General features: G+C 43.6%; 1 protein-coding gene and 1 long non-coding RNA gene across 3 annotated transcripts in view; one reads left to right on the plus strand and one right to left on the minus strand.

Moving 5' to 3' along the window:
* The first annotated feature begins 221 nt into the window (after window positions 1-221).
* On the plus strand, window positions 222-12,384 carry LOC135271664 (uncharacterized). The gene is made up of 4 exons (XR_010339811.1): window positions 222-344; window positions 5,922-7,412; window positions 7,902-8,169; window positions 8,868-12,384. It is a non-coding gene; the product is annotated as an uncharacterized LOC135271664 (long non-coding RNA).
* The window catches only part of UNC5C (unc-5 netrin receptor C), a 391,508-nt gene continuing 369,903 nt past the window's right edge, over window positions 3,535-25,139 (minus strand). For both annotated transcript variants that reach the window (XM_064369334.1, XM_064369328.1), the window contains 4 exons: window positions 22,475-22,624; window positions 20,386-20,550; window positions 11,097-11,275; window positions 3,535-10,322 (listed from right to left, as the gene is read on the minus strand). In XM_064369334.1, coding sequence (XP_064225404.1) covers window positions 10,157-10,322; window positions 11,097-11,275; window positions 20,386-20,550; window positions 22,475-22,624 — 660 coding nt within the window. In that variant the 3' untranslated portion in view covers window positions 3,535-10,156. The remainder of the gene's footprint in view (window positions 10,323-11,096; window positions 11,276-20,385; window positions 20,551-22,474; window positions 22,625-25,139) is intronic.

Here is a 25,139-nt window from a genome sequence, read left to right on the forward strand (position 1 = left end):
AGGGAAAGGCGGGGAAGTCAGTGGTTTGAGAGGAGTGAAGAAGGTTTAAAATTGCACAGGAAAATCACAGCTTGCTGGGGAGAGAGCCAGATAGTCACGGGCAACTCCGAGGGCCTGGTTATGCTTCACGAAGGTGACTGTGGCACAGGCGCCGAGCGTAGACTTGGGATCACCAGGCGGCCTGTGTGTGAATCCAGCTTCTCTCACTCCCCCAGGTGTGTGATTGGGCATGTTTTGACCTCTCCGATTCAGTTTCTTCCCCTTGAAGATGAGAATGATGTTAATGTCCACCATCTGGAGTTGTTCTGAAGATGAAATGAAATAATCCGTGCACCAAGCCTGTGGTGAGTGCTCAACTATTACTATGAGTATTATCAGAAATTCATAGTGCCACTTTTCTTGTGGTTTGCGGTTTTATCTTTCTGTAAGCAACACAGGTGTATAGAGACAGCAATGATGGGATTCATTCAGGGTACTGGTTTATCATGCAAATATAGCAACAGGTCACGGAAAGTAAGAATTATTACTATCAAGGGGCTGATGGACCAGAGGAGGGAAGGAATTAATTAGAGGAGCTAACAGACCAATAAAAACCCCAGGTCCTAGGACAGGGATTCCTGATGGGGCAGAGGTGGTGTCCTTGCAGTTACTGAGAGAGAGGGGCTGTGGTCAGATTTCAAAGGGGGAGCAGCAAGACTAAGGACAACTGAGGGTGAGATCACAGGAGTGGGTGAATTTAGTTCATGGACAATATGGTTGGTGATAAAAGAGGAACCCAAAACCTGGCCTTTAGATATGTTGTCTTCATGGATTTTGAAGGTGGCAGTCTTGGGGAGAGGAAGGTTGTGAGTCAAAGTTCTCCAGTGCCACAGGAGAATGGGGGAGGGGTGCAGTCAGCAAGAGGCAGAGAGAGGGGCTGGCAGGGCCGGGAGGCCTGACGTGCAAAGCAGTGGGTTTTAATGCAAGGGTAATGATCTGGAATCAGCAGCGCTCTGTGAAAAAGACTGCACCCTGCTGCCAGCTGTGGAGTATTTAAGGTGTGGAGGGGTGAGGCTACTGCCGCTGCCCTGAATCGTCGCCAAGGGAGTAGAGAACCCTCTGTGAAAGGGGCGGGCATGTCTTAGGGCTATTTTTGGCATGCATTGTGGACTCTGGAGAGCAGAGTGAGAAGTTTAGTTTTGAGGGGATCCATTGGACGTTGGATCAGGACCAGGGAAGCCCAAAACTGGGGAGTAAAGAGTGCAAAGTTTGCATTGACACAGAGGGAATAAAGAGTTTGGGTGAGATTGGCGGTAGTTAGCCAGCTGCACTCGTGTCAGAAGAGTGCATCCTGGCACTGGGATTCAGACTGACCTGCTTAAAGTCAACCATTTCCCGATTTTTTTCATTCTTTGGAAGTATATAATCTCTGAGCCCAATCATCCCACCACCTGTAAATTCCCACCTCTTAGGGCTCTTACGAGGAACCAAAAAGATGAATGTCTGAAGTATGTCAGGGCCCAGGCCAGATGCATCACAGATGCTCAGAAATACTGCTTGCTTTCTCTCTCTCCCTCTCTCTCTCTCTCTCTCTCTTTCCCCCCCTCTCCCTCCCCCTCCCCCCTCCCTCCCTCTCTCCCCCTCCTTTTCTTTCTCTTTCTCCCTCTTTCTCCCTTTTTCCCTTTCTTTCTCTCCTTATCTTTCTCCCTTTTTCTGTCTCCCTCTTTTTCTCTCTCTTTCTCCCTCTCTTTCTCTCTCTCTCCTCCCCCCTCCCTCCCTTCCTTCCCTCCCATCCTCCCCTTTCTCCCCGCCACCCCATCCTTCCCTTCCCTCCAGGTTTCACTCTGTCTTGCCCAGGCTGGAGTGCAGTGGCATGATCAAAACTCACTGCAGCCTTGATCTCCTGGCTCAAGTGACTTTCCCATCTCAGCCTCCCAAGTAGCTGGGACTACAGGCAACCATCACCATGGCTGGCTAATTTTATATTTAGTAGAGACAAGGCCTCAATGTTTCCTAGGCTGGTCCCAAACTCCAGGGCTCAAGTGATCTTCCCACCTTGGCCTCCCAAAGTCCTGAGATTACAGGCATGAGCCACCACGCCCAGCCAATACTGCATTTTCTTCCTGCCATTAGTTTAGCGGGATCTACAATTAGCAACATTTAAAACCAGCTGAGATTGGCTGTTGGTACATCTCTCCCACCTTCTCTACACCCCACTTCTGTGTGTCGTGGGCTCAAGTTAAACTTTTCACAGAACTCACAGGCAGATTGGCAGTAAGTCCCAGCTGAGGAAAAAAGGTTATTCTCTTGGCATTGGTCATTTTGTAGGTTGCAAGCTTGTTGTCTCCATCTGATCACAGCAGCAAAGTACAGATGACCGTACTCTCAGAAGTTTTGTCTCTGCAAAGTAATTTCTAATTTCTACTCTAGGTTCTGATCTGAGCTCAGCGCCAGGGACCCCCACTCAGAGCCAGGGTCTTAGGTTGGGCCCTCAGTGAATAGTCGTTGAAAATGCTTGCATGCCATCCTAGGTAAGGCTTTCTCAGTCCGCAGCTACCAAAGCTTCTAATTAGGGGTGAGCGGTCTCGCAACAGGGCTGAGCCTTTGCCACCATGTATTTTCTGTGTAAAGTACAGTTTTTGTGTTTTTTTTTTTGTTGTTGTTGTTGTTCATTGTATTTTCATTCTTTTATGTGGAATTTGAATTCTCTAGCTCAGCCGCAGTCCTTATTTCTCCCTTTGATTTTACCCAGGTTCCAGTTTATGTATTTCCATTACTTCCTTAGCCTTTAAGAAACATTTAAATTCGTGATCCCAGCATGGATTCAGTTTTAAGTCACTTTCTTCCAGGCCATTGCATGGATCGGTTTCTCAGTGCTGGGCAATTGCTTACACCCTTCAGCCTCCGAGGCTGCGGGGAGGGGTGGAGGAGGTGGCAGTCCCTCTAAGGATGCCTTTCCAGGTGTTCACTCATGGAGGACAGGGCTGCCTTTGCTTCTAGTCCTCAGCGTCACAGCTGTTTCCCACCTCACAGCTGAAGCCCTTGGCTTGCTCACCCTAAGGCAGTGGCCAGCAGTCCTGTACCAAGCTGAACTCCTCTGCTGGCAGTTGCTCACCTTTCATTTCCTACCTATTCATATAGTTATTCACAAACTTCATTTAAAATCAGATCTCTGGGGGCAGGGCTTGACACACTATTTAGAAGCTCCCGCTTCAGGGAATTCTGTGAAGTTCTAAGACATTGGTTCTCACCCTTAACTGCTCATTAGTGCTACCTGGGAGCTTTTAACACCCTAGACTCAGGCTACACTAGACCACTTCCATCAGAATCTCTGGAGGTGTGACCCTGGCATTAGTTCTTAAGGCTCCTCGGGTGAGTCCATCATGCAGCTGATTTTTTAGTGGCATCATTCTAGAACCTCATCCTGTGCCTGCAGGAGATTGTGATCACCATCCACACAGGACCCAAAGGCTTTCTGTTCTACCCAAGAAACACGTGGTGACTCTGAACGCGCAGGAGACCCTTGTTATGAAGTGAAGGAGGCAGCACTTTGTTGCTTATAAATATAATTTATTACCTGTTTAAAAATTCTTTCTTACATTTTGTACATGTTGGCTGGCAGAATAAATGCAGGCAATTTACAAACCAAGGGGACTGCAGGAAAAATCGGGATTGGCAGCCAGGGAGAGAAAAGAGGCACACCCGGAGCTGGTATCCCTCACCTCCACCGCTCAGCAAGGCGCCCGACAGACGTCCAGAAGGCACTCTGCCTCTGCCGGGGAGATTTTAGAAAAGGAATTGCATAGAAGATACAGCAAGAGGGAACTCCACAACAACAAAAATGTTCCATATCGGAAAAGCCAAGGTTGTCGTGTTTTATTTAAAAAAGAAAAATGACAAAGCACAAAACCTCAGTCCGACCTTTCTGCAGTTGAACTGTTCCGAAGGGGACAGCAGGTGGATGACACTGCCTCTTCAACACGGACTGCTGGGGATTTTTCTCTGACAAACACTGGTGTCTTCTTTAGGAAGAGCAAAGAGGAAGGTCACCAACTTGCTGCAGCTCAACATTAAACTCAACACATACAACACTGTGACATCACACACACACACACACACACACACACACACACACACACACACACAGTGATGATGTTCCCTGCAACTGGGCTCGATGCATTATGTCTGGAGGGCGAGGGCTGCACTACCAGCAGCAGGTCTAGGAAAGCATGAAGAGAATGCACATCACTTGTTCCACTTGTTCTGACTGCTGTACTTTTTCTTGTCTATGGCCTGGAGGAGTAGACATCTGAGTTTTACCCCTACATGTACAGATGCCATTAGTTACTTTCAGAATAGCAAAGGCAAAGGTATTTTACACCAGCTGTAGATTTCTTGCTCTTATATGTCATTCTAAACAGGTTTGTTTTCACATTGAGAACATGGCTCAGGTTCCAGTTCTCTGATGCTGCCTCCATAGTGCTCAGAGGCCAAAAGAAAACTCATCAATCCTCAGGCTGCTGATCAGCAAAACCCACCCGCGGTCAGTGTCATCACGTCCTACAGCTGTCTGATAGTACCTTGTCCAGTAGACTTTTGGAACTTAAAAATGACACACGATTTAGACATATTTGTAAGAGACCCTTAAATGGTATGACTTGCAATTTATATTACTGTTGAAGGACAAATCTGAAATGTTGTGTTAAAAGGCTGGCCTTCAGTAGCAAATAACATGGCTGGTGGGCAGCTTACTATATCTCAGGGCAGCTTCCTTGTTTATTACTCAGAAGCTAGTTGGACCACAACTGTCATGATATTCTGCAGAGATTCCTAACTTTGGATTCCAGAAGATCTCTGGACAGGTCCCTTCAGTAGGCAAGCGTCTAAGTAGAGAGCAGGCTGGTGAAGAGCTGCTAATAATTGCTGGGCTTTGTGTGCCAGTCCACTTGTGGAGTACCTGGTGGTTTTTCCTGCTGATGCCCCTGGACCATGCTAAAATAGGTTTGAGGCACACATTACATTTGGTTGAATGAGCCCGTTAATATTCTACCACAGATCAATACAATGAGGTGACAGGTCCACTGGAAAACCTAGGAGCCGTGAACCCTTGTGAAGACAGTCTGTTAAAGTAGCATTTATGAAAATGGGGTAAGCACAAGGCTGATAAAACTAAAGGATCTGTAAGTTCATTGCTAGACTTAGTCTGCAGAGAAAACCCACCCAGTGCTACACAAAGCCGTCTCCCCACTGTTCAGAAACAGGTTTTTCATGCTAGAATTCTGGAAATATTAATGACTTCTTTTGGCTTCCTTGGCCTGTATGGACATGGGTGCACATAACATTGGTTACAGTGTATTTATTCCCCCTTATGCCTTATTCCATTAAAAAGAAATCATTAGAGATGTAAAGGAAATCTTCCAAAGTGATCATTACAGCCAGAGATTATACAAATAGATCTCTTAGGGTAGAGAAACAGTACTTCATTGCGCAGAGGCAAAGTTCTAAAGATTTCAGTCAACATTAGCTCAGCAAGGTTAAAGAATATATAAAAATAATACAAAAACAAAAACCAAAGAGTAATAGTTGGTCCTATGAGGCACTCGAAAGGTAAAAAAATGTTTTGTTAACTTGAGATAATAAAATATTTTCCTTATTAGATCTATAAAATCTAACACTTATCAACCATTATCTTGAGCAACGCTGTTCTGCTTCACAAAAGCTCCTCCATTCTCAAAGAAGATGGATAAAGCCGCATTTCATTTCAGCTGTGTTTCCATGGGCCCCCTTTCACTCTGCAGCCTTGGGCTTGTACTGAGGTCTCCACATGAAACTGATGACTTGCCCAGAACAACTGGCCAGCAAAAGCTAAGACTCATATTCAACTTGAAGACTTGAAAACCCAACAAGTAAACCTTTCCTACCTTCTTTATGCTCTCTTGCAGGTCCTTATATCGTTTTATAGTCTCTTGGCCCCATAGGGGCAGACCTTTTGGAGGCAAAGATCTGTGAATTCTGGGGAGACATCACCTCATTAACTCCTGTCTGCATATGTGGATTACAGAGGAGTAAGCGGACCAAGAGCACAGCTGCTGTGATCCTGACAGACACACACAGAAGGACACACGAGACGGGAGCCTTGGTGCTCTTCTCCAGGAGAAATGAAAAGTCTTGATTCCTCCCTCAAAACACTGACTTTTCAGATATCTTACTTGTAGGAAAAATTCCTTTAAAAACATTACTGATTGCACAGTTTCAGAGTATCCTGAACTCAGTCCTCATGACTTTTTTCCTCTAAAAATAGCTCTACTTTTTGATAGTTGAGAGATTAAAATCTATAAAATAGTATATATGAAAATGGATAATTATACAGTTTGATATTGAACACCTCACCCAAAAAGTTGTCCAGCTCTTGAAGAGCCTAACTTGCTCACAGCAGGATGGGGGTTTTCTGCATAACAGAGGTGAGTATTCATTTGGAAGATGCTGTTTGTGAAACAGCTGTTAGCTGTGAGTACTTTGGTGTTAACAGGTTTGTCATCACCATGCCAGTAATCAATTCTGAATCCAACTTCAGTTCCTTCCAGATATATTTAAAAAACTTGAATGAGTGTGATAGGAAGAAAATAGGATGAAACCTCTGCTTTTGCTTCCTGAATTTAAGAGAAAAGAAGCTGCTTTCTTCCTCTTGATTAAAAACCCCAATTTTCTCTTCCCCATAGTATTCCATTTGCATATATAAGACTTATTTCTAAGCAGGTACTTCTTAATTTCCAAAGATAAAGGAACTAAAAGTAAGGAGATTTAAAGTATATAAACCCTAATGAAAACCATAAATGTTAAAAATGACAACTATTCAAAGACTGTTTTATATCATAGTTCTGTTACAAGAAGCAACTTAAGATGTGTTGTGTATGAATGAGGTGATGTGCTAGGCTCACAATGACCTAATTTTGAGATGGGTGATGAAAGTGAAAAGAAAGTGAGAATGAGAATTATAATTTTAAATTTGAAGTGAAAATTTCCCCACATCCATTTGTCATAAAGGTCCTTGAACGCTACAGGTTTTCATTCCCGTTGTCAAACAACTTCTAGTCAATTTAAACTCAGGGTAGATTGTGTTGCATGCCACTAGATGGCAGCATGCACAAATGATATTTTTTCCTATCCAAATGAAGCCAGCCAAACTTGCCCCTCAAATGGTGTAGAAAGAAGCAGGGCATATCACATAGAAAAAGGTGGATGCAGTGGCTTCCTATGAAATGAACTGTTGTATCTGGACCTTCTAACTTTGCAGGCAGTCTAACAGCTATTATTACTTTACTCCAAAGGAGAAAGAAATCAGAATTTGTAGTGAAAATTATTTGGTGTAAATAGTGTTATGTATGGAAGTTATCATTCACTTGGGAGGAAACAGAAGAGTTAATCTATGACAGGTGAGTACCTCACAAGAAATAAATCACTTTTTCCCTTTTCTGGTGGTAGGAGGTTGAGCCAAAAAGCATCTGACGTAAACCCCAGGGGTTCTCAATGACTTCAGTAAAACAGTTACTGTTTGTGTTCAGTATTTCTGTGTTGGTGACTTTTCAGTCAAAAAGTTTTTAGTAACAGTTATGGAATTGATTCATCTTCATAGCTACATAGTTGCTCCCCTCTAGTTTTTACTAGGCATAGAAGTTTGAGCATGCAGTTCAGATTCTAGTTCTTGATTTCCATAGATGATTCCACAACCTCGATACTGAAGGGTAATCTTGACACGTTTATTTCAAAATGTAGGAATAGACAATAGCTCTCTCTCCTCCTCCTCCTTTTAAAAAAAGTATAATTGTGCATAATATATATATTTGATTTTAGTTTAGTTTTCCTCATTGCTACAAACATTATCCACTGAACTTGTTTACTAGTGCAATCTCTCCCTTCCCCAGTGTACAAATATGTTAACTATGGAAATCCAAATGCAAGGAGTGGCCTGAGAGAGATTTTGTAGAATATATGTCTAAAACAGAAGATGAGGAACAAAAAGCATGAAAGAGGCGGCTCCATAGCAAGGTATCAGCAGTCCTCAGGGATGAGGATGGAGGAGTTATCAAGGGACTTTCAAAATGCTACCAAAACAGGAGTGGAAACATGGAAAGATGGAAGAAAAGGTGTAATTCAAATCTGTTCAGCAACGTGTGTGTCTCCAGCCTAAAAGTAAGCCACAGTCATGTTCTAAAGGTTCTGATTCAAACACGTCTGCTTGTTCTTCAGTTTTGGTTTTGCTACTGGGCTTTGGCTCTTTAATCCCCACCTGCTGAATGAATTGAGTCCTTATGTTAAAGAGCTTGTGATGGTCCCAAGGAGACATAATAGTTTACACAAAGTAGTGTGTTGACTAACATTTTGCAGGATAACATTTTTAAAAAGAGCTAATTAGAAAGGCTTTATGAATGCTACTCAATATTATAACAGCAAAAGATTAAGGTGGGGGGGCATAGTAAAAACGCACCAAGTTCCTACTGCCAGATAAACTTGTAGGAGTGGTCTTGATATCAAGATGCCGAGACAATAGTAAAATAGAATTTGCAAGCAGTCAGGAAGGCTAGGAATGGGGGTGTCCCAAGAGAGGCTAAGAAATAATAAAGGGCTGCCATCTCTCAGTGAACTGCATAATTCAATGATGAAGAGCGACTCACGCCAAACATATTGCAGGTAGGAATAATCATCTTCCATGTCAGAACTATTTGAAAGGCATAACAAAGCCTGGGCAAAAGACCAGCTGAGTATTTTACATGATCTAGGTCAGAGTGTATTGTGGTCTTCAGACTGATGAATGAGACTGGAGGTATCACGGTGGAAGTTTAGCATTTCAGAACCTTGAGATGATCTAATCCCACCCCTTCACTTCCTAGGTGAGGAGACTGAGTTCCAGTGTGGTTAAATGCCTTTCTCAAGGTGGCGCAAGGAGACAGTGACAGGCCCACAATGAGAACTGGTTTCCTGATCTCCAGTTCAGAGTCCATTCCTCCAACCACACTGCCTCTGAAGCGGACACAGCACCATGGGGAGTCGACATGGGGCCACACGATGGCAGTAGTAAGTGAACTGAACAAGAACACATCTCATGGAAAGACTCAGAGGAGAGGAGAAAGGCTCTGCTTGAGCAAGCTGAAGGAACAGACTGACAAAGCCAGTGAGCATTTATCACTTTCCTGGGTGGAATGAGGGGAGGGAAGGAAAGGTAAAAGGTCAAGGAAGCAAAGCAGGTTGAATTAAAATGATGACCATACCCACCTTGATAGGGGAGAAGGTGGGGCAGGTCTAGTCAATACCCAATACTAACGGTACTGCTAACAAAAATAGAAGTTAAAAGAAAATCCTTTTACTAGAATACCTGTAAATACTCATCAATAATATGATACCTTTTTAAAAAAAACACTTCATACTGCATATTATAAACACACATGTTGTGAAAAAATTCTTGAACATGAACCACTGTCTTCCCTGCAATGCTACAGCTTTATTCTCAAAGGGCACCAGAAGGGTCCCTCCAAGGAATAGGAGTCTTAGTTATTTCTTTGTTACACTTTTAGATTCTCCACTTCCCTGATACAAACAGTAACACTGGTTCTACAAGTTCTAGAAACAGAACACTGATGGGAAGATTATCTGAGACACTTGATGCACACAATTTGTACCAAAAGTCTGTGATTTCTCTGTAAATTACTAATCTGAAATAGACACAACTAACTGTCCACAGCTTCAACTTCAAATGATTTGAACAAAAATAGAACGAGCCATGGACAGTGTCTGCATCCCTGTCCAATTTGATGTAAACAACATTTGTAGAAATTGGGTTTGTTAAGAAAGTTTATCCATATATCTGGATAGCAATAAAAAGCGTTTCCTAGGAAACTGTAAGATCCTGTACCACACAGCATACAGCCCAACTAAGAGGAAAATTAGGTTGATAGCTAAATTCAAGGTACAAATTTACACAATTTTTCTTAACTCCTGTGCTGATGTCCGAGTAAAGTGGGCATGTACGTTGGCAGTTGTATCTGTTTTCCTTCTGGCTGCTGCAGTCTTGCCTGTGAAGCGCATTGGTCTCGTCTGGATTTCCTCCTCAGCTGTGATTCCCCTGGACGGCCACAGACCCCCTGTGCAGTGTCGTCCTTCGTTTCCCCTTCCAGCGTGGTGGTTAATACTGCCCTTCTGCTGCTAAGGACACCACTGTTTCATGTCTTCCCATTTCTTCCAAGACAGCTGCCAGCATGCTCAGGTTTCCATCTGGGAAGTTCTGTGCTTCCCAAAGATCCAGGATTACACCAGTTGGGCTGGATTTGGTGGCAAAGTAATTCAAGTACCTGTAATTGGGAAAGAGAAAATGTGCTGAACGGTGTGACTTACATATCTGTTTTCTCTTGTTTTTTCTTCTTCAGCTAAACCTTTCTGTCTCTCTACTTGTCTTTAAGTATCCTGGTCCCATTGTGGTTGACGGTGAGCCATCCTAAATAACTAGCTCATGCTTAATTAGATCAGCCCCAGACAGGAGAAGCGATATTTTAACTTTGTTAACCTCAACTCTGAGTGAGATAATTTAAGAGACAAGATGTCTATGGGTCATATTCTAAATAGGAAATCAAGAGACTTCTTATATTTTCTTTCTAGTCCAGGCTTGAATAATCTTTCACAGGTCATGCCACGTTTTGTTTGGCAGTGACAGTGACAGTCCACAAAGTAGAGGCTCCAGAGGTCTCTTTATAACTTAATATCAATGCTGTGTTAGCATGCGAAGTATGAATCAAACAAACAAACATTAGGTCCTGCTCAACTACAGCTAAATAACAATAATTACTGTAGTGAATGGCTCTGTGATTTGGGGAATTTAGCCCCTCAGCTTTGCAAAGTGGATTACAAAACCTGATATTTACCAATGTCAGGTAAGCTCAGAATGTCTCTTAGCATGCTTTGCAAGACCATAGTGCAAGGTACAAGGACAGAGCTTAATGCATATTTGCAAAATGAAAAATAAAATAGATGTGTCGATGGAAAGAAAAATACTAGCCTATGTCTAATAGCTATCAATTCTGGAGAGCTCTAACAAAAAGAAACTAGTCCTGGGGCCTGACCATACCCACCTGTCCAGGTTTAGCTTATGGGCCAGCATCCTCCAGTCATGGCCTCTTGTCTGGGGGGCATCCAGGCTGCTACAGAGCTTCTGCCGGATAGGGAGAGGGATGCTGAAAGCACTGGGCCCCGTGACGGTGGTGATGGTGTTCGCAGGATCCAGCAGCGGCAAATCGATGCCAGTAGGTTCCTGGAGTTCAGGGATAGGAACAACACAGCATTATTTCTGCAGACAAAAGCAATCTCTATTTGTTAATGAATCATCATAATGCCTTGCTTTGAGCGATAAGAAAAGAATGAGTGCTGTTATACTCGTTAGGAAGAATGGCTTCTTCCTAGCCTGAAAGTTGTGCATCACTAGATGTAACCTGGCTCAGAGAAAGAGGTGCATATATTTTGAGCTAACTTTGCATAGCCTTAGATTTATGGGTCTTAGGTGAGGACTGGGCTGGATGGAAAGCTCTGGTGTGATTCAATAACAGCTTTAATAATGGGATTCTCCAGGATGAGAGAAAAGAGAGGGTATATCATCAGAGCTCCTGATGGTTTAAATTTCAGGAGAGAAAAATGTTCAAAAGGGCAGTGCTTTTGAAATGAATAGATGTGAGAGTCAGGGCTTCTGGAAAGGGCCTGACCTTGGGGGGAATGTCCTGGGTAAATGCCCCAGTAGTTCTCCCTCTAAACTCCACAGAAGATGTCTCAGTTCTGCTTTCATTGAATGAAATGGAACACAGCTCTTCTTTAGTGATATCATCAACTTAAGGCTAATTTTTTAAAAAATAAAATGGTAAACACAGTATATTATTGCCGTAGGGCAAGATTGTTAATGGCATCCTCCAATTGCTGTATATCCTTATTATTTTTTAAAAAAATCTAATTTTAGTAGAGAAAACCATAAATTGGCTCTTAAGATAGTCTCAGCTCATAAAACAGCACAAATGCAAAATCTGAATTTCATCGCAGGAGAAATTCTAATCATTTTCTGATCACTTCTGCTGGTTGGAAAAGCAAAGCAAATGTTGCCTGGGAACTATGAAAGCAATAAAAGAAAATCTACTTAATCTACTATAAATGTCATCTCTCTCTCTTTTTTAAGCAGGTAACTTGTTGCTGTGCCTCACTAGTTGCCAGAGGAGGAACTGGCCACACCCAGTTTCAGCCATCATGAAGTGTTTGGCTCCTGCTGAGCACTCAGCTCAGGGGCTCAACAGGACCATCACCCAGAGCCCCCCAAATGCTGCCCGGCACAGCTGCAGTGGCCTCCCCAGCCATGGGTACACTGGCACTGCAGGGGGTGGGGTTGCAACTGCCTGTGTGCTAGTGTTGACTAGCAGTGTGTTCCACGTCTGCAATCAGCAGCAAATGCTCACTTCTAGGCTTATTCAGTCCCATGGCACAGGGTCCATCGGGGGGTGTGGAGGGCATCTGAATTCTTTTGCCATGGTATGCACGGTGTTGGCTATGATCATATTTGTCCTCAAAACCCAAAGCTTGGCAAACTGGGGCTCCAAGCATTCCACTGGCTCCAGTACATACATACCAGGATTTAAAAGAAAGACTATGGCATGAACAGATGAGAGTCAGAGGCCCTGAATGAGGGTCACGGCCTGCAGCTCTTCCCCCATCAGGCACAGGGTTCTTTCCAAGGGAATGAGGAAAGAGGGTTCCTGAACTCTAGGGGAATAGGGCTCTAAGAAAGGTGACCATAGAGTGATCTGAGGGCATGTATCATGTTTCTCAATGGATTTATGTTTGGGGCATCTGAACTAAGTGCCTCAATGCCTCTATGTAGGGAGTGGAGGGCATAAGTGAAGATGATACAGACAGACAGGAAAACGGGGAAATATTAAGTAGAAGATGGCAGTTCCCGGCAATGGCCGCACCCTCAAGCCCGAAGACCTATAGCCCTAAATGAGGACAGGCATTTCCGTTTTCATGTCCAAAAAGTTGCCTTTTGGCCCACCATGGCCCTTATCCTGGCCCCATATAAACCTCAAACCCCAAGCTCCAGATGAGACCCACAAGCAAGGAGATGAGAAGGCACGCAAAGCAGCAATAGAACAATGATTAAAACACCAAAAGCAATGACAACAAAAGCCAAAATACACAAATGGGATCTAATTAAACTCCAGAGCTTCTGCACAGCAAAAGAAACAACCATCATTACAGTGAACGAGCAACCAACAGAATGGGAAAAAATGTTTGCAATCTACTCATCTGACAAAGGGCTAATGTCCAGAATCTACAAAGAACTAAAATAGATTTACAAGAAAAAAACCCATCATCAAAAAGTGGGTGAAGGATATGAACAGACACTTCTCAAGACATTTTATGCAGCCAGCAAACATGAAAAAAAGTTTATCAATCATCACTGGTCATTAGAGAAATGCAAATCAAAACCACATTGAGATATCATCTCATACCAGTTAGAATGGCGATCATTAAAAAATCAGGAGACAACAGATGCTGGGGAGGATGTGGAGAAATAGGAACACTTTTACACCATTAGTGGGAGTGTAAATTAGTTCAACCATTGTGGAAGACAGTGTGGCGATTCCTCAGGGATCTAGAACTAGAAATAGCATTTGACCCAGCAATCCCATTACTGGTATATACCCAAAGAATTATAAATCATTCTATTATAAAGACACATGCACATACGTTTGTGGTGACACTGTTCACAATAGCAAAAACTTGGAACCAACCCAAATGCCCATCAATGATAGACTGAATAAAGAAAATCTGGCCATGGAATACTATGCAGCCATAAATGAGGATAAGTTCATGTCCTTTTCAGGGACATGGATGAAGCTGGAAACCATCCTTCTCAGCAAACTGACACAAGAACAGAAAACCAAACATCGCATGTTCTCACTCATAAGTGGGTGTTGAACAATGAGAACACATGGACGCAGGGAGGGAAACATCACACACCGGGACCTGTCGGGGGGTGGGATGCTATAAGAGGGATAGCAGGGGGTTGGGGAATAGGGGAGGGATAGCATGAGGATAAATACCTAATGTTGATGACAGGGTGATGGATGCAGCAAACCACCATGGCATGTGTATACCTATGTAACAAACCTGCACTTTCTGCACAAGTACCCCAGAACTTCTAGTAAAAAAAAAAAAAAAAAATCCAGCTGTCTTCTTTTGAGCCAGATATGAAAGAAATTTGCAAAGTCATAAAAAAAAAAGGAGGGACATCTGGATGCTAAAGGGAGGCCAGCCGGGGTCAGTAAGAGAAGAGTCTGGCCAGTGGGTGGCCCACCTCCAGGGGAAGACCACCTTCCCACTCCATCTCCCCTCCTGGCTCCCTATCCATCCTGCTGAGAGCCACCTCCACCAGTCAATAAAACATTGCACTCATGTTTCAGGCCCGCATGTGATCCAATTCTTTTGGGACACTGGGCAAGAGCTCAGGATACAGAAGGCTGTTACACTGGCTCCTGCCCTTGCAATAATGCAGAGGGTCCATTGAGCTGATTAACACACAAGCCATCTGTAGATGGCATAGCTAAAGGAGCACACTGTAACATATGCCCACTTGGGCTTTAGAAGTTGCAGACACCCACCCCTAGATGCTGCTGTGGGGCCAGAGCCCAAAAGTGCTTGCCTCGGTTCCTGCACCTGCCTGCCTGCCTGTATGCTCACCCTCCTGTAAGGGGTTTGAGTTGTGGGGTGACCAAACAGGCGAGCCACACCCCTGTCATACATCCTGCAAGAGGAATCTCAGAACTCTGGTTTGAAAGAGAAATCACGTGCTAGTTCTACAGTCTAGTACCATTGCCCACATTGTGGCCCTGCTTGCTTCTTTTCTGGATAATGACAATAGAGGCTAAAAGATCTGCCATATTCCTTAATACACCACAGCTTTGATCATCCCTGTGTGGCAGTGGAAGGTTAAGTCTGCACAAGGGAGGGCCTTCTTTCATAGTGCTGACTTGTGTCCCCAGAGAGTCTTTGTACTGTTGGCCCCAGGAGCTCCCCACTGCTTACCTGTGATTCATCCCATTCTCCTACCCAAGTAATCTTCCTAAAGTGCTGCACTGATGAACAGCAACATTTCTCTCTCTCTCTCCCTCTTACTCTCTCATTAAGAAGTGTTAAATGCCCCTCCTACCACATGAAATCCCAACTCTTAAGCAGTGAAGTATAAATATATATGTGTTTTTAGAGACAGGGTCTTCATGTGGTAGGAGGCACCATTTAACACTTCTCTGTCACCCAGGCTGGAGTGCCATGGTGTGATCATAGCTCACTGCAGCCTGGAATTCTTGAGCTCAAGCGATCCTCCCACCTCAGTCTCCCAAATAGCTGGGACTACTGGTGTGCACCATCACACTGGGCTAATTTTTTCTTTTAAGAAATAGGGTCTCACTGTGTTGTCCAGGCTGGTCTCAAACTCCTGGGCTCCAGTCATCTTCCTACCTCAGCCTCCCAAAGTCCTGGGATTGCAGGTGTGAGCCACCACACCTGGCCCAGTAAGGGATATTTGTACAAGCTTCCTGGTTGGCTGGTATGAGGCTGCAAAGGTGACCCTGTGGCACGCAGAGTGCAGCTGGACATGAAGTAGGGCTGTTCACCTGCGCTTCCACCACTTCACAATGCGATCTCAGGCTGCCCCGTCCTTGCCGTGACTTGACCTGACTCATACTCTCCTTAGAGTCTGAGCACCACTCACTATTTATTTCTCCTGCTGTTTCTAAGGATGCACCTCTCACAGTTCTTCTGCCCTTTCCTTGATCTCTGTCAGGCAGAGTCCTCAAAGCCTGGTCCAAAAGTCCTGTGCCCTGGGGCAACCCTGGGCAGCCCACCCTAGACGTCAGGCCTGGAGGCCTCCTCGCCGCCTCCCAGCTCCTCTGTGCTCCTCGCACACTGTGCACATCGGCTGTGTTTACAGGTTACTGCCTTTCATTTCTCACATATCTTATTGGTGAGAGTGCATCATCCTCAGACCTCTGTGATAACACTGTGCCCCACACACAGAGGCTACTCAATTAATGTTTGTTAAAGTGAGAGAAAGCATGCTTCCTTAGTGCAGAAAGAAGATGAAGCCAGTCCCTGATAGAAGCCATAGACTAGTGTGTTGAGCTGCCGTCCAACTAAAAGTGGCTACGGGTGAGTTTTCCTGAAATAAGAGGCCAGTTGAAGATAGGCATGGATCTCGGGAAGGCCTGCTCACACATTCATGTCGTCCCCATTTTCTTGTGGATAAAGAACTATCAGCATTTCCCGTGGGCATTAAAGTCCTGAGCGTGTTATCCCTGGCTGCTCTGCCTATTTATGTGTAGATGGAACAAGCTCAATAGGGCATCATTTCTTTGTCTCTCTTATCAAGTGGCTGACAACAGCCTTGAAGGTAAAAGTAAGATACATTTATACGTTTACATTTCATCTAGTAATTTCAGTTGCTGTTAGTTCTTCCTTTACTTCCAGGTGGAAGTAGAGTTTACTCTCACAGAACACTTATTTCAATAATCATTTATGATATTGGTATGATCGGTCTTTGATGTTATGATATCTTTTGTAAACATATGACTTTTTTCAAAGTTAGTCAAACAGCTGCCACGGGTGATAACACACATTTTCAGGACTCCACAGCCCTGAAATAACTTTCTATTCTGATATTTAGACTTTTCCTAGTCACTTAGAAAAACCAGATTTTCCCCATGGTCATTTTGAGTAGATTATAGAAAGCAGAAGATGTAAACAGTTGAAATGGCTGTAGCAGAGTGAGATGACTTCGTACATTCATTTAAAATAGTATTTGCCTATACAAAAGTGCTATGCATCACGACTTCTTAAGAGGTTATAAGATCTACCAAATGTAAAAATTATAATTGCTTTTACTACCTATAAATCTATTATTAAGGTAGAAGAGGTCTGGTGCCGTGGCTGACACCTATAATCCCATCACTTTGGGAGGCTGAGGTGGGTGGATAACCTGAGGTCAGGAGACGAGCCTGGCCAATGTGTTGAGACCCCGTCTCTACAACAATACAAAAATCAGCCGGATGTAGTGGCACATGCCTGTAATCCCAGCTACTTGGGAGGCTGAGGCAGGAGAATTGCTTGAACCCAGGAGGCGGAGGTTTCAGTGAGCCAAAAATCGTGCCACTGCACTCCAGCCTGGGCCATAGAGTGAGACTCTGTCTCAAAAAAAAAAAAAAAAAAAAAAGATGACTGATACTGCCCCCTAAAACTACACCTTTTTTCAGGGCTCAAAGCCTTCAACTAAAGCAATGTTGTGATAAACAAACTTGGGGATACGTGCTACCTTCTTTTCTCTGGGAGCTAATTTTTGTTTATTTATATTTCGTTTTCATGTATTTATTTATATAGATCTGAGTTTTATTTTTGTGTTTATTTTGATAGATAAGAAATCTGAAACCTCAGCTGATGACAGACCCCACAGATTGAAGCAGCAAAGTTGATTCAAGAGCCCTGTTATCCTTATGGCATCTATGGCACCAATGAAAATGGTGAACATAGATGAAGCATGTGTTTTGGGCCAAGTTCTGTTTAGAACACTTACTAACATTCTCCCATTTAATTCCCACAGCAGGCCCAAGATAATATTCTATACCAATTTACACATGGAGAAACTGAGGCAAGAAAGCATTTAAGTAATTGACCATATCTCCATGGAACTGTCTACTTGGGAATTTCCCATGATGGACACCTGCCTGTAACTGGAACAAAATAGAAGATGTGAAAAAAATTATAAATTTCTCTGTCCTCTGAACCATATTTTTTTCTGGAGATAATGGGGAGCTTCCTGGTTACTCTGTCTGCACTTGTCTACAAAACAAAAAACAAACCAAAACAAAAAAAAAGGAAAAAAAATCTTGCATCTTCTTTTACATTTTGACATTCATTTGTGCCAATACATTTAGCCTTCCAGACATTTTCCTTCTTAAACTTCGTCTCTGTGAAATTAAAGCCTTTGTCTCTAGTTAAGGAATCTCTGGCCAAAGCACCCAGAAACAATCGGCTGGCTCTTGAAATAATCAGGGTGGATGCCACGCACAGCCTGGTCTCTGGGGTGGGCAACAGGTCCTCTGTCTGACAGGAGAAGCCAAGGGCTGTGTGGCTTTATAAATGACGACTGGCGAGTGCACTGGGTGGTGGGTGGCTGGAGGGAGGGGCAGCACATTTCTGGCAAGTCAGCTCATTCCTGGGAGATAGGACATTGGAATGGGAACTGCAGCCCACTGCCATCTTGCCCTGTGACCCTAGGAATGAGCCCTGTTCAGAAGAAAGAAATCACAAATGGATCCTTTTCTCTACTTGTTTATGGTTTGTCAATCATCTTGTACCCTTTCTTGGAGGTTTTGATGAGGAGCTGGGTCCCAGAAGTCTCTAGAGTCTATTGTTCTTCAGCTCAGAGGCTTCCTCTCCAATGTCAGTACCCGCATCCACACTCCCTCCTCTGCACACCCAGCACCCGCATTCAAATGCTAACCACAACAGTGGGATTCAGTGACCCAGAAGGAAAAGCCACAGAGTGCCCCTTAATCCCCAAAGTCATCTTGACTCCGCTCACTTCTTCCCCTTCCTCAGTTAAATATGCTTGTCTGTCACACACGGGCAAATGCCTCCGACATCACTGAAGGCCGGTCTCTTAGAGCAGACTCTGCCACCAGGTTGCAAAAGAAGTAATCTCTCCTCTATGTTTCCACAAGAAAGCAAGCTCTTGAATTGTGATCACACCATGCAAAACTGTCCTTTTCCTGAAGGGCGGTGGCAGCCCTGCCGGGGGAGAGCACAGAGCTGCTCTCTTTTCATTTGTGGCTGCATCTGATCCACCTTTTTAACACACAGCCAATGTTCAAGGAGAACAGAAAGCAAGCATCAAAGGACCAGACCTCCTCACCCCCCTCCAAAATTCTGCAGCCTTTGTTGTCACTGGAGCTGGGTGGTTATTGAACTTTGCAGACCTGCTGGGCCTGGAAAGTGAAAACACCCTCCCGAGCCAGCAGGGGTGGTACTGTGTGCCTGGGAGATAGGGCTGCGCATCCGAGGGCCCGGCGGTTGCCATGGCACCCTGACACCGAGATCATTCCTTATGAATGTCACTGGGGGCTGTGACTAAAGTTGTTTATGAGTCAAAAGTCTCATGAAACTACGGGAGGAAACGATGACCGCACCTCGGCGGGCTGTGGGAAAGGATGGCGTGTCGCGGAGGCTGACGCGCTTTTCTCCTGGCTTGGTTTACTAAGGAAGATGGTCTTTAAATACGACATGTGGAGCAAGACAAGCTGAACATGCTGATATTTCATTCGTTACTGTGCATGAGACAACGAGGGAGAGGTAGTATTTTAAATCTCATACTGGCTCGCTGTCGCTTTCACATATGACAATCTTGTGCTTTGTGGCTTAGCACGCAGCACGGGGCTTAGCTCCATGAGGCCCAAAAGAGGCTGCCTTCTGCCCCTTTGGCTTCTTTTCTTCCCTTTGTTCCTCCCGGGTGTAAGGTTATCACTTTTTAAGCCTTTGGATCCAAGGTAACAGATAAGGAAGGTCATGGGCACCTCCTCTTTTCTTAAGGAGATAGAGCAGTGATCACTATTATTTCTGTAATATGGACACAGGGAAATGGCCAACCGCAGAAGCATGTGAAGATCACAGCAAAGGAAGGCAAAGCTGATGGCCCCTGGGGAGGGGGGATTATGGAGAGAGATTCTACTTCTATTTCTGGGATATTTCCCCCACCCCGGAGGAAAGTATATCTCTTTTTATATTTAGAGAATGGTAAGTGAGAGAAAGGAGACCAAGAGATTTCTCCTTTCTTACTCTGAATGGAGAAAAAGGGAGAGGAGAAGAAAGAGGGAGCAGAGAGGCCCCTCTCCCTTCTTCCACCCCACCCAGGAGCACGTGATTAGGGGAAAGGGAGGAGAGTTCCCGAGAAAGAAGCAGAAAGGGAGGAGAGACGGATGGAGGGTGCGGGGAATGTGGCACTCTAAGGCAGGCGTGGGGAGAAGCTGCTCCATGTGCATGCTCCCTAAATTAAACCTTTACTTGAAATTCAGATCTGCTTTTGAAAGTTAGAACATAACTCTTAAAATTCATCTCAGAAAAATTGACTTTTCAAAGAGGATTCCTTCATATATGTATTTTTTTTCTGCAACTAGCTTCCTCTGCTCATTAAAAATATTATTCTATTAACAAATAGGATCTGTAAAAAGCTTTTGAGGATTTCCCATATGGCCTACATTGAGATACCATCTTAGCCCACATTCTCTCCTCCTGAGGGTCACCCGCTCCCCTGATATCAGACAGACAGGAGCTGCTTACCTCTGACACGGTGCAGTTGAGCTGGAAGATCTGCCCTTCTCCTTCCACCTGCCGCACGCAGAGTTTGCAAACCAGCTCCACTGTGTTCAGGCTAAATCTTTCCAGAGTGAAGGTGCAGTGCAGGTTTCTTTGAGACCCACTCCAGACATGGTAAAAAGGAATTTCCTAAAGGATGTAAAAGTGTTAACCACAAATGAAGGACTAATACCAAAAATCACTCGCAGATGGTCTACTGCTAGGCATTCTCAGCACCACACCTACCGCCTCATTCAATCCTCACAACAGCCCTGTGTTTAAGTACATCATGGCCCCTTTTCACATGAAACATCTGAGGCCCAGAGAGGTTAAATAATTTACACCAACTCACACAGCGAGTAAGTAGCAGGGTTGAGATTCGAACCTAAGGTGACTCCAGAATCCATGTACCTAACCAGTCTGCCACATGTCTCTAATTTACAACAAGAGCCATTGTCAGTGATAAAAAAGAGTTTATAAAATTCCCAAAATAAAACTTGCACACACCAGCCATTGGTCATTAAAAGAATCCCTGTCGCGACATTCTGGAGAAAAGCAAAGAAAGTCTAAAGGATGATGCCCTGACGCTGCGCCCTTTCATGCTCACATCCTCCTCTGCCCAGGGCAGGGGAAGTCAAAACCCACTCCAGCTGAAAACTTCAGACTCGATTAGCTGCCACAGAAAAGTCCATGGCACCAGGCATCGAACAGACTAATTTTCTCAAAGTCTAGACCACCTTACACAGCCTATCCTAGAATCGGTTTTCAATAAAGGAAAGGAAAGGTTGCCACATAAAAACTGGAAGAGCACGCTGGTAAAAAGCAGTGGCTTCGGAGCCAAATCCAGTATAAACGGGAACCCCTTATTTCGCTTACTTGGTAATCTGGGGCAAGTTACTTAATCTTTCCATTGCTCAGTTTTCCTATCTGCAAAAGAGTAAAAGAGTTTCCCATTCATAGGTCTGCTGGGGTTAAATAAGATACACCAACGTGTAAAGAGTGTGTCTGGCAGATGGTAAGCATTCAGCCAGGCTAAGCTTTAATTAATATCATATTATCATTATCATTAAAATAGCATTTTCGTATAATCGTGTAAAGGAAATTACATTTAAAACAGGGAGATTTGTGGATTTCTATGACAACTGCAACACAAAGGAAAAGAAAACGAAGAGGTGTACTGGGTAAGTCAGAAGCTTTCTGTCTCCATTAAAGACTGAGCTATGCATAGATCTGGCTTGCAACCCCCACCGTTAACGAACCGGTAGGCTTGTCTCCCGTAATTCATGTGCAGGAACTTGACCAATGAGAGTGAGAATGGAGCCAGAAATTCTTCCCGTCTTCCAGTATGTTCATGGACTTACATCGGGAAACAGCTACCCGTTCAACCGCAACGCTGGGATTTAGGTTGAATTTGCATAAATATAAACGTGGATTCACAGCTCTCTAAATATGTCTGCATATGAGGCCTGCAATCCCATCACAGCAGTTTTCTCAGAGCTCAGGCTGACAGATGGAGGAGAAGAAAATTCCTTGAGGGTCTAGTGATTTTCCCCCAGGTGCATACAATGACACTTGGGACCAGTATTTTCTTGCCTGTTGTTATGTAATAATATCCTGATTGGGTTTTACTTTCACATGCTATTTCAGTTCTCTGAACCGGGGCTCCCTCTGATTTTTCAATGTAACGGTACTGGTCTAGGAAGGCAGAAGCCTAATTTGTGTCCCATGGAATAAAAACGTCCTTCTGCTTGTTTCTGTGAGTGCATTTGAAGCTGTTTTTACCCATTGATGTGAACATGTAGTATGAAAATTAATTGAAATGATGGATTTGGAAGTCGTTCATTTAATAAAAATGAAACAGTGATAGTATATTTATTTAAAGGAAGACTTTTTAAAAAGCATTCCTTCAAATATCTCTGTATTTCTCAAAAAGTCTAAATAACCCCAAACTATTTTGGAGAAACAAGAATGTCATATGATTAATTTCAAGGAAGCGGATTTCTTATGTCTATATAATTTTAGTCCTCTTTCTTGGAGCTGTCTTCAGACCTATTGTTCAGTTTGGGAACCTTACCTGATATTTAGCCAGCAATTTGCTCTTCCAGAGGGAATGGGCGATATCGTGAATTGACAGGCGCAGGTTGTGGGTGCTGCCTTTAAAATGAAGAGCCTTAGGTTCTTCTAGGAGCTGTCCTCCCATCTGTCTCTCAAGATGTAAAACTTCCTGTAATGACATGCCCCAAACCCAAGCACGTTATTGAATGGCATCACTTCTGTCAGCTTGCTCACTGAATACATTTCTTTACTGCCTCCTGAATGGCAGACAGAACTTGGGCAATGCCATGAACACTCACTTTTGCAGCCTTGAGACCCTCTAACTAAAACCCCTCCATTTTGTACAGGGCCAGGCCCTAATAATAAACTATGTTTTGGCAAACTACATTACACTGCCGTGGAGCAAATTCAGTCGAGTTTGCCCTTCCCTGCTGATGAGGAGAGCACTTCATCAAATACAAGGGAGTAGCATCAGAACTTAGAACCAGAGAGCCATAAACTAAAGGAAACATAGGCAGGAATGTAGATAGACTGCTAAGAAATTGGATTTTCCATTAAGTTTTAGGGAAAGGGACAAGTAACTAGAAGAGATACTCATTTATTGGACTTGATAAAACCAACCAACAAATAAATTAGAACCTGTTTTAGATATTTAGTTCAATCTCATCATTTCTTCAAGTACAGAAATAATAAAAATTTTGCTTACAATGGTTTATTGCATAATTCCAAATTCTTAAAAAAATTTAGATTATGTTAATTATATGTCTATTAAAGGAAAATATTCTGACACAGATTAGGAAGGTTTTAAACACCAAATATTGAACTAAACAGTTACTCAAATTACATTTTCAAAAGAATACTTTATTTCTCGAGAATTGTAGCTGATGAAAAAATTTGCTACATAATTTACTTATACTATACAGATACAACATAAAGACAAATGCTATATATACTTCCATTTCTCAGGCTAGTTAATGGGAGTAAATGAAGCATTTCCAAATGCAGTTGTAATTATCCAAACAGCAGCAAACCATTACTTATCAATGAACAAACTATCTTGGGTATCCTCTGCTGTCTAAACCATCCCCATGCACGTTACTCCTCTCAAGCCTTAACAGTTTTATATTTTTTATTTTTTCTGACAAAGTTTCACTTTTGTTGCCTAGAGCAGGAGTGCAATGACACGATCTCGGCTCACTGCAACCTCCGCCTCCCAGGTTCAAGCAATTCTCCTGCCTCAGCCTCCCAAGTAGCTGGGATTAGAGGCATGTGCCACCAGGTCCAGCTAATTTTATAGTTTTAGTTGAGATGGGGTTTCTCCATATTGGCCAGTCTGGTCTCGAACTCCTGACCTCAAGTGATCCACCCGCCTCAGCCTCCCAAAGTGCTGGGATTACAGATGTGAGCCACCACGCCCGGCTGCCGTAAAATTTTAATGGTACAAATATGTAGGAAATTTGTGACCCATTTTAAAATAAGGGTGCAGGAATATATGGATTTTATAAAAAACACAATATATAATTTTTTCTTTGGTGATATTTCAATAGAAAGCAGGGAGTTCAAGAACACAAGTGTTCATTCATACTGTAACATTCATCTACTGGGTAGCCACCAGGGTACCAAGCACAGGTGGGTCACAGTGGACAATTTCAGGCATGAGAACCAGACTGCCTCATATTCAGAAAAATGCATTCACCTTGCATTTGTTGAATGCATTGTAACCCAGGCACTTGTAGAGCAGTAAGTGTGCTTATCACCATCACTGATTACATGCAAACAGATCATTCCAAGATGCTGCGTTAGTGGTTCTTAGCATCCATCATCTTTGGGTGAGGCCACTATTCTGAATCATGCCAGCTGCTGAAAGGTCCTATAAAGTGTCAAAAATATTAGGATAATGTGGAATGTGGTTTGAGACAGGGTGTCCTCTAATTAGTGTCTAATGGAAGAGATGAGGCAATAACACGCTGACGTAGACAAGTGTGTGGTCCAGCTGCCTGAGAGTATTGACCTGCTACTTAACGTTGCTGGCTGATGAGTAGCTATGGCTTGTGACAGGAGGGCAAGCAGTCAGCCAGCCACCTGGACACACGTTGTGTCATTGTGTCCCTAGTCTGCTGTGCCTGAGCTCAGCAGGCTCTGAGGGTCTCCCATAGGCCATACAGACCCATCCAGCCCTGAGTCACACATGCTCCTCACAGAATGCGGCACACCCCACCCCACTGCACTCCAGACAAGAATCCAGCCATGTGGAAGTGGAGAAGAAGAAGAGAAGTGAGGGTTAATTGCAGTTTTTTCTGCTTCAGCAGGAAGGCATAATGAGCTTATGTTGATCATGTTGGGTGTCTAGCATAATAGAGAAAGCTGATGTTCCCAGCAAACCTGGCACCTGACAAATTCTAAAGCTAAAATGATGTTTGTTTATAAGCCATTAGAAGAAAAGAAACATAATTAGAAATCTTTGAGATTACAGTCATGCCAATCAATCAGTTCCAGCTTCTTTCCATATGCCCTAATTACCTCATCAAGTCGTCTAAAGAGCAATCGATAGTAATTATCTGATTACTATAGATCTTCATTATGTCGAAATTATCTCCCTGGGATGTCTAAAAGAAGATGCATTGTATTCTGGGAGGTAATTGTACCCAACAATGTATAATCTACACCCCATTCCTACAATCAAC

This window comes from Aotus nancymaae, unplaced genomic scaffold (assembly GCF_030222135.1).
Source record: "Aotus nancymaae isolate 86718 unplaced genomic scaffold, 86718_ANA_hifiasm-v0.15.2.pri h1tg000006l, whole genome shotgun sequence".
Taxonomy (NCBI): Eukaryota; Metazoa; Chordata; class Mammalia; order Primates; family Aotidae; genus Aotus; species Aotus nancymaae.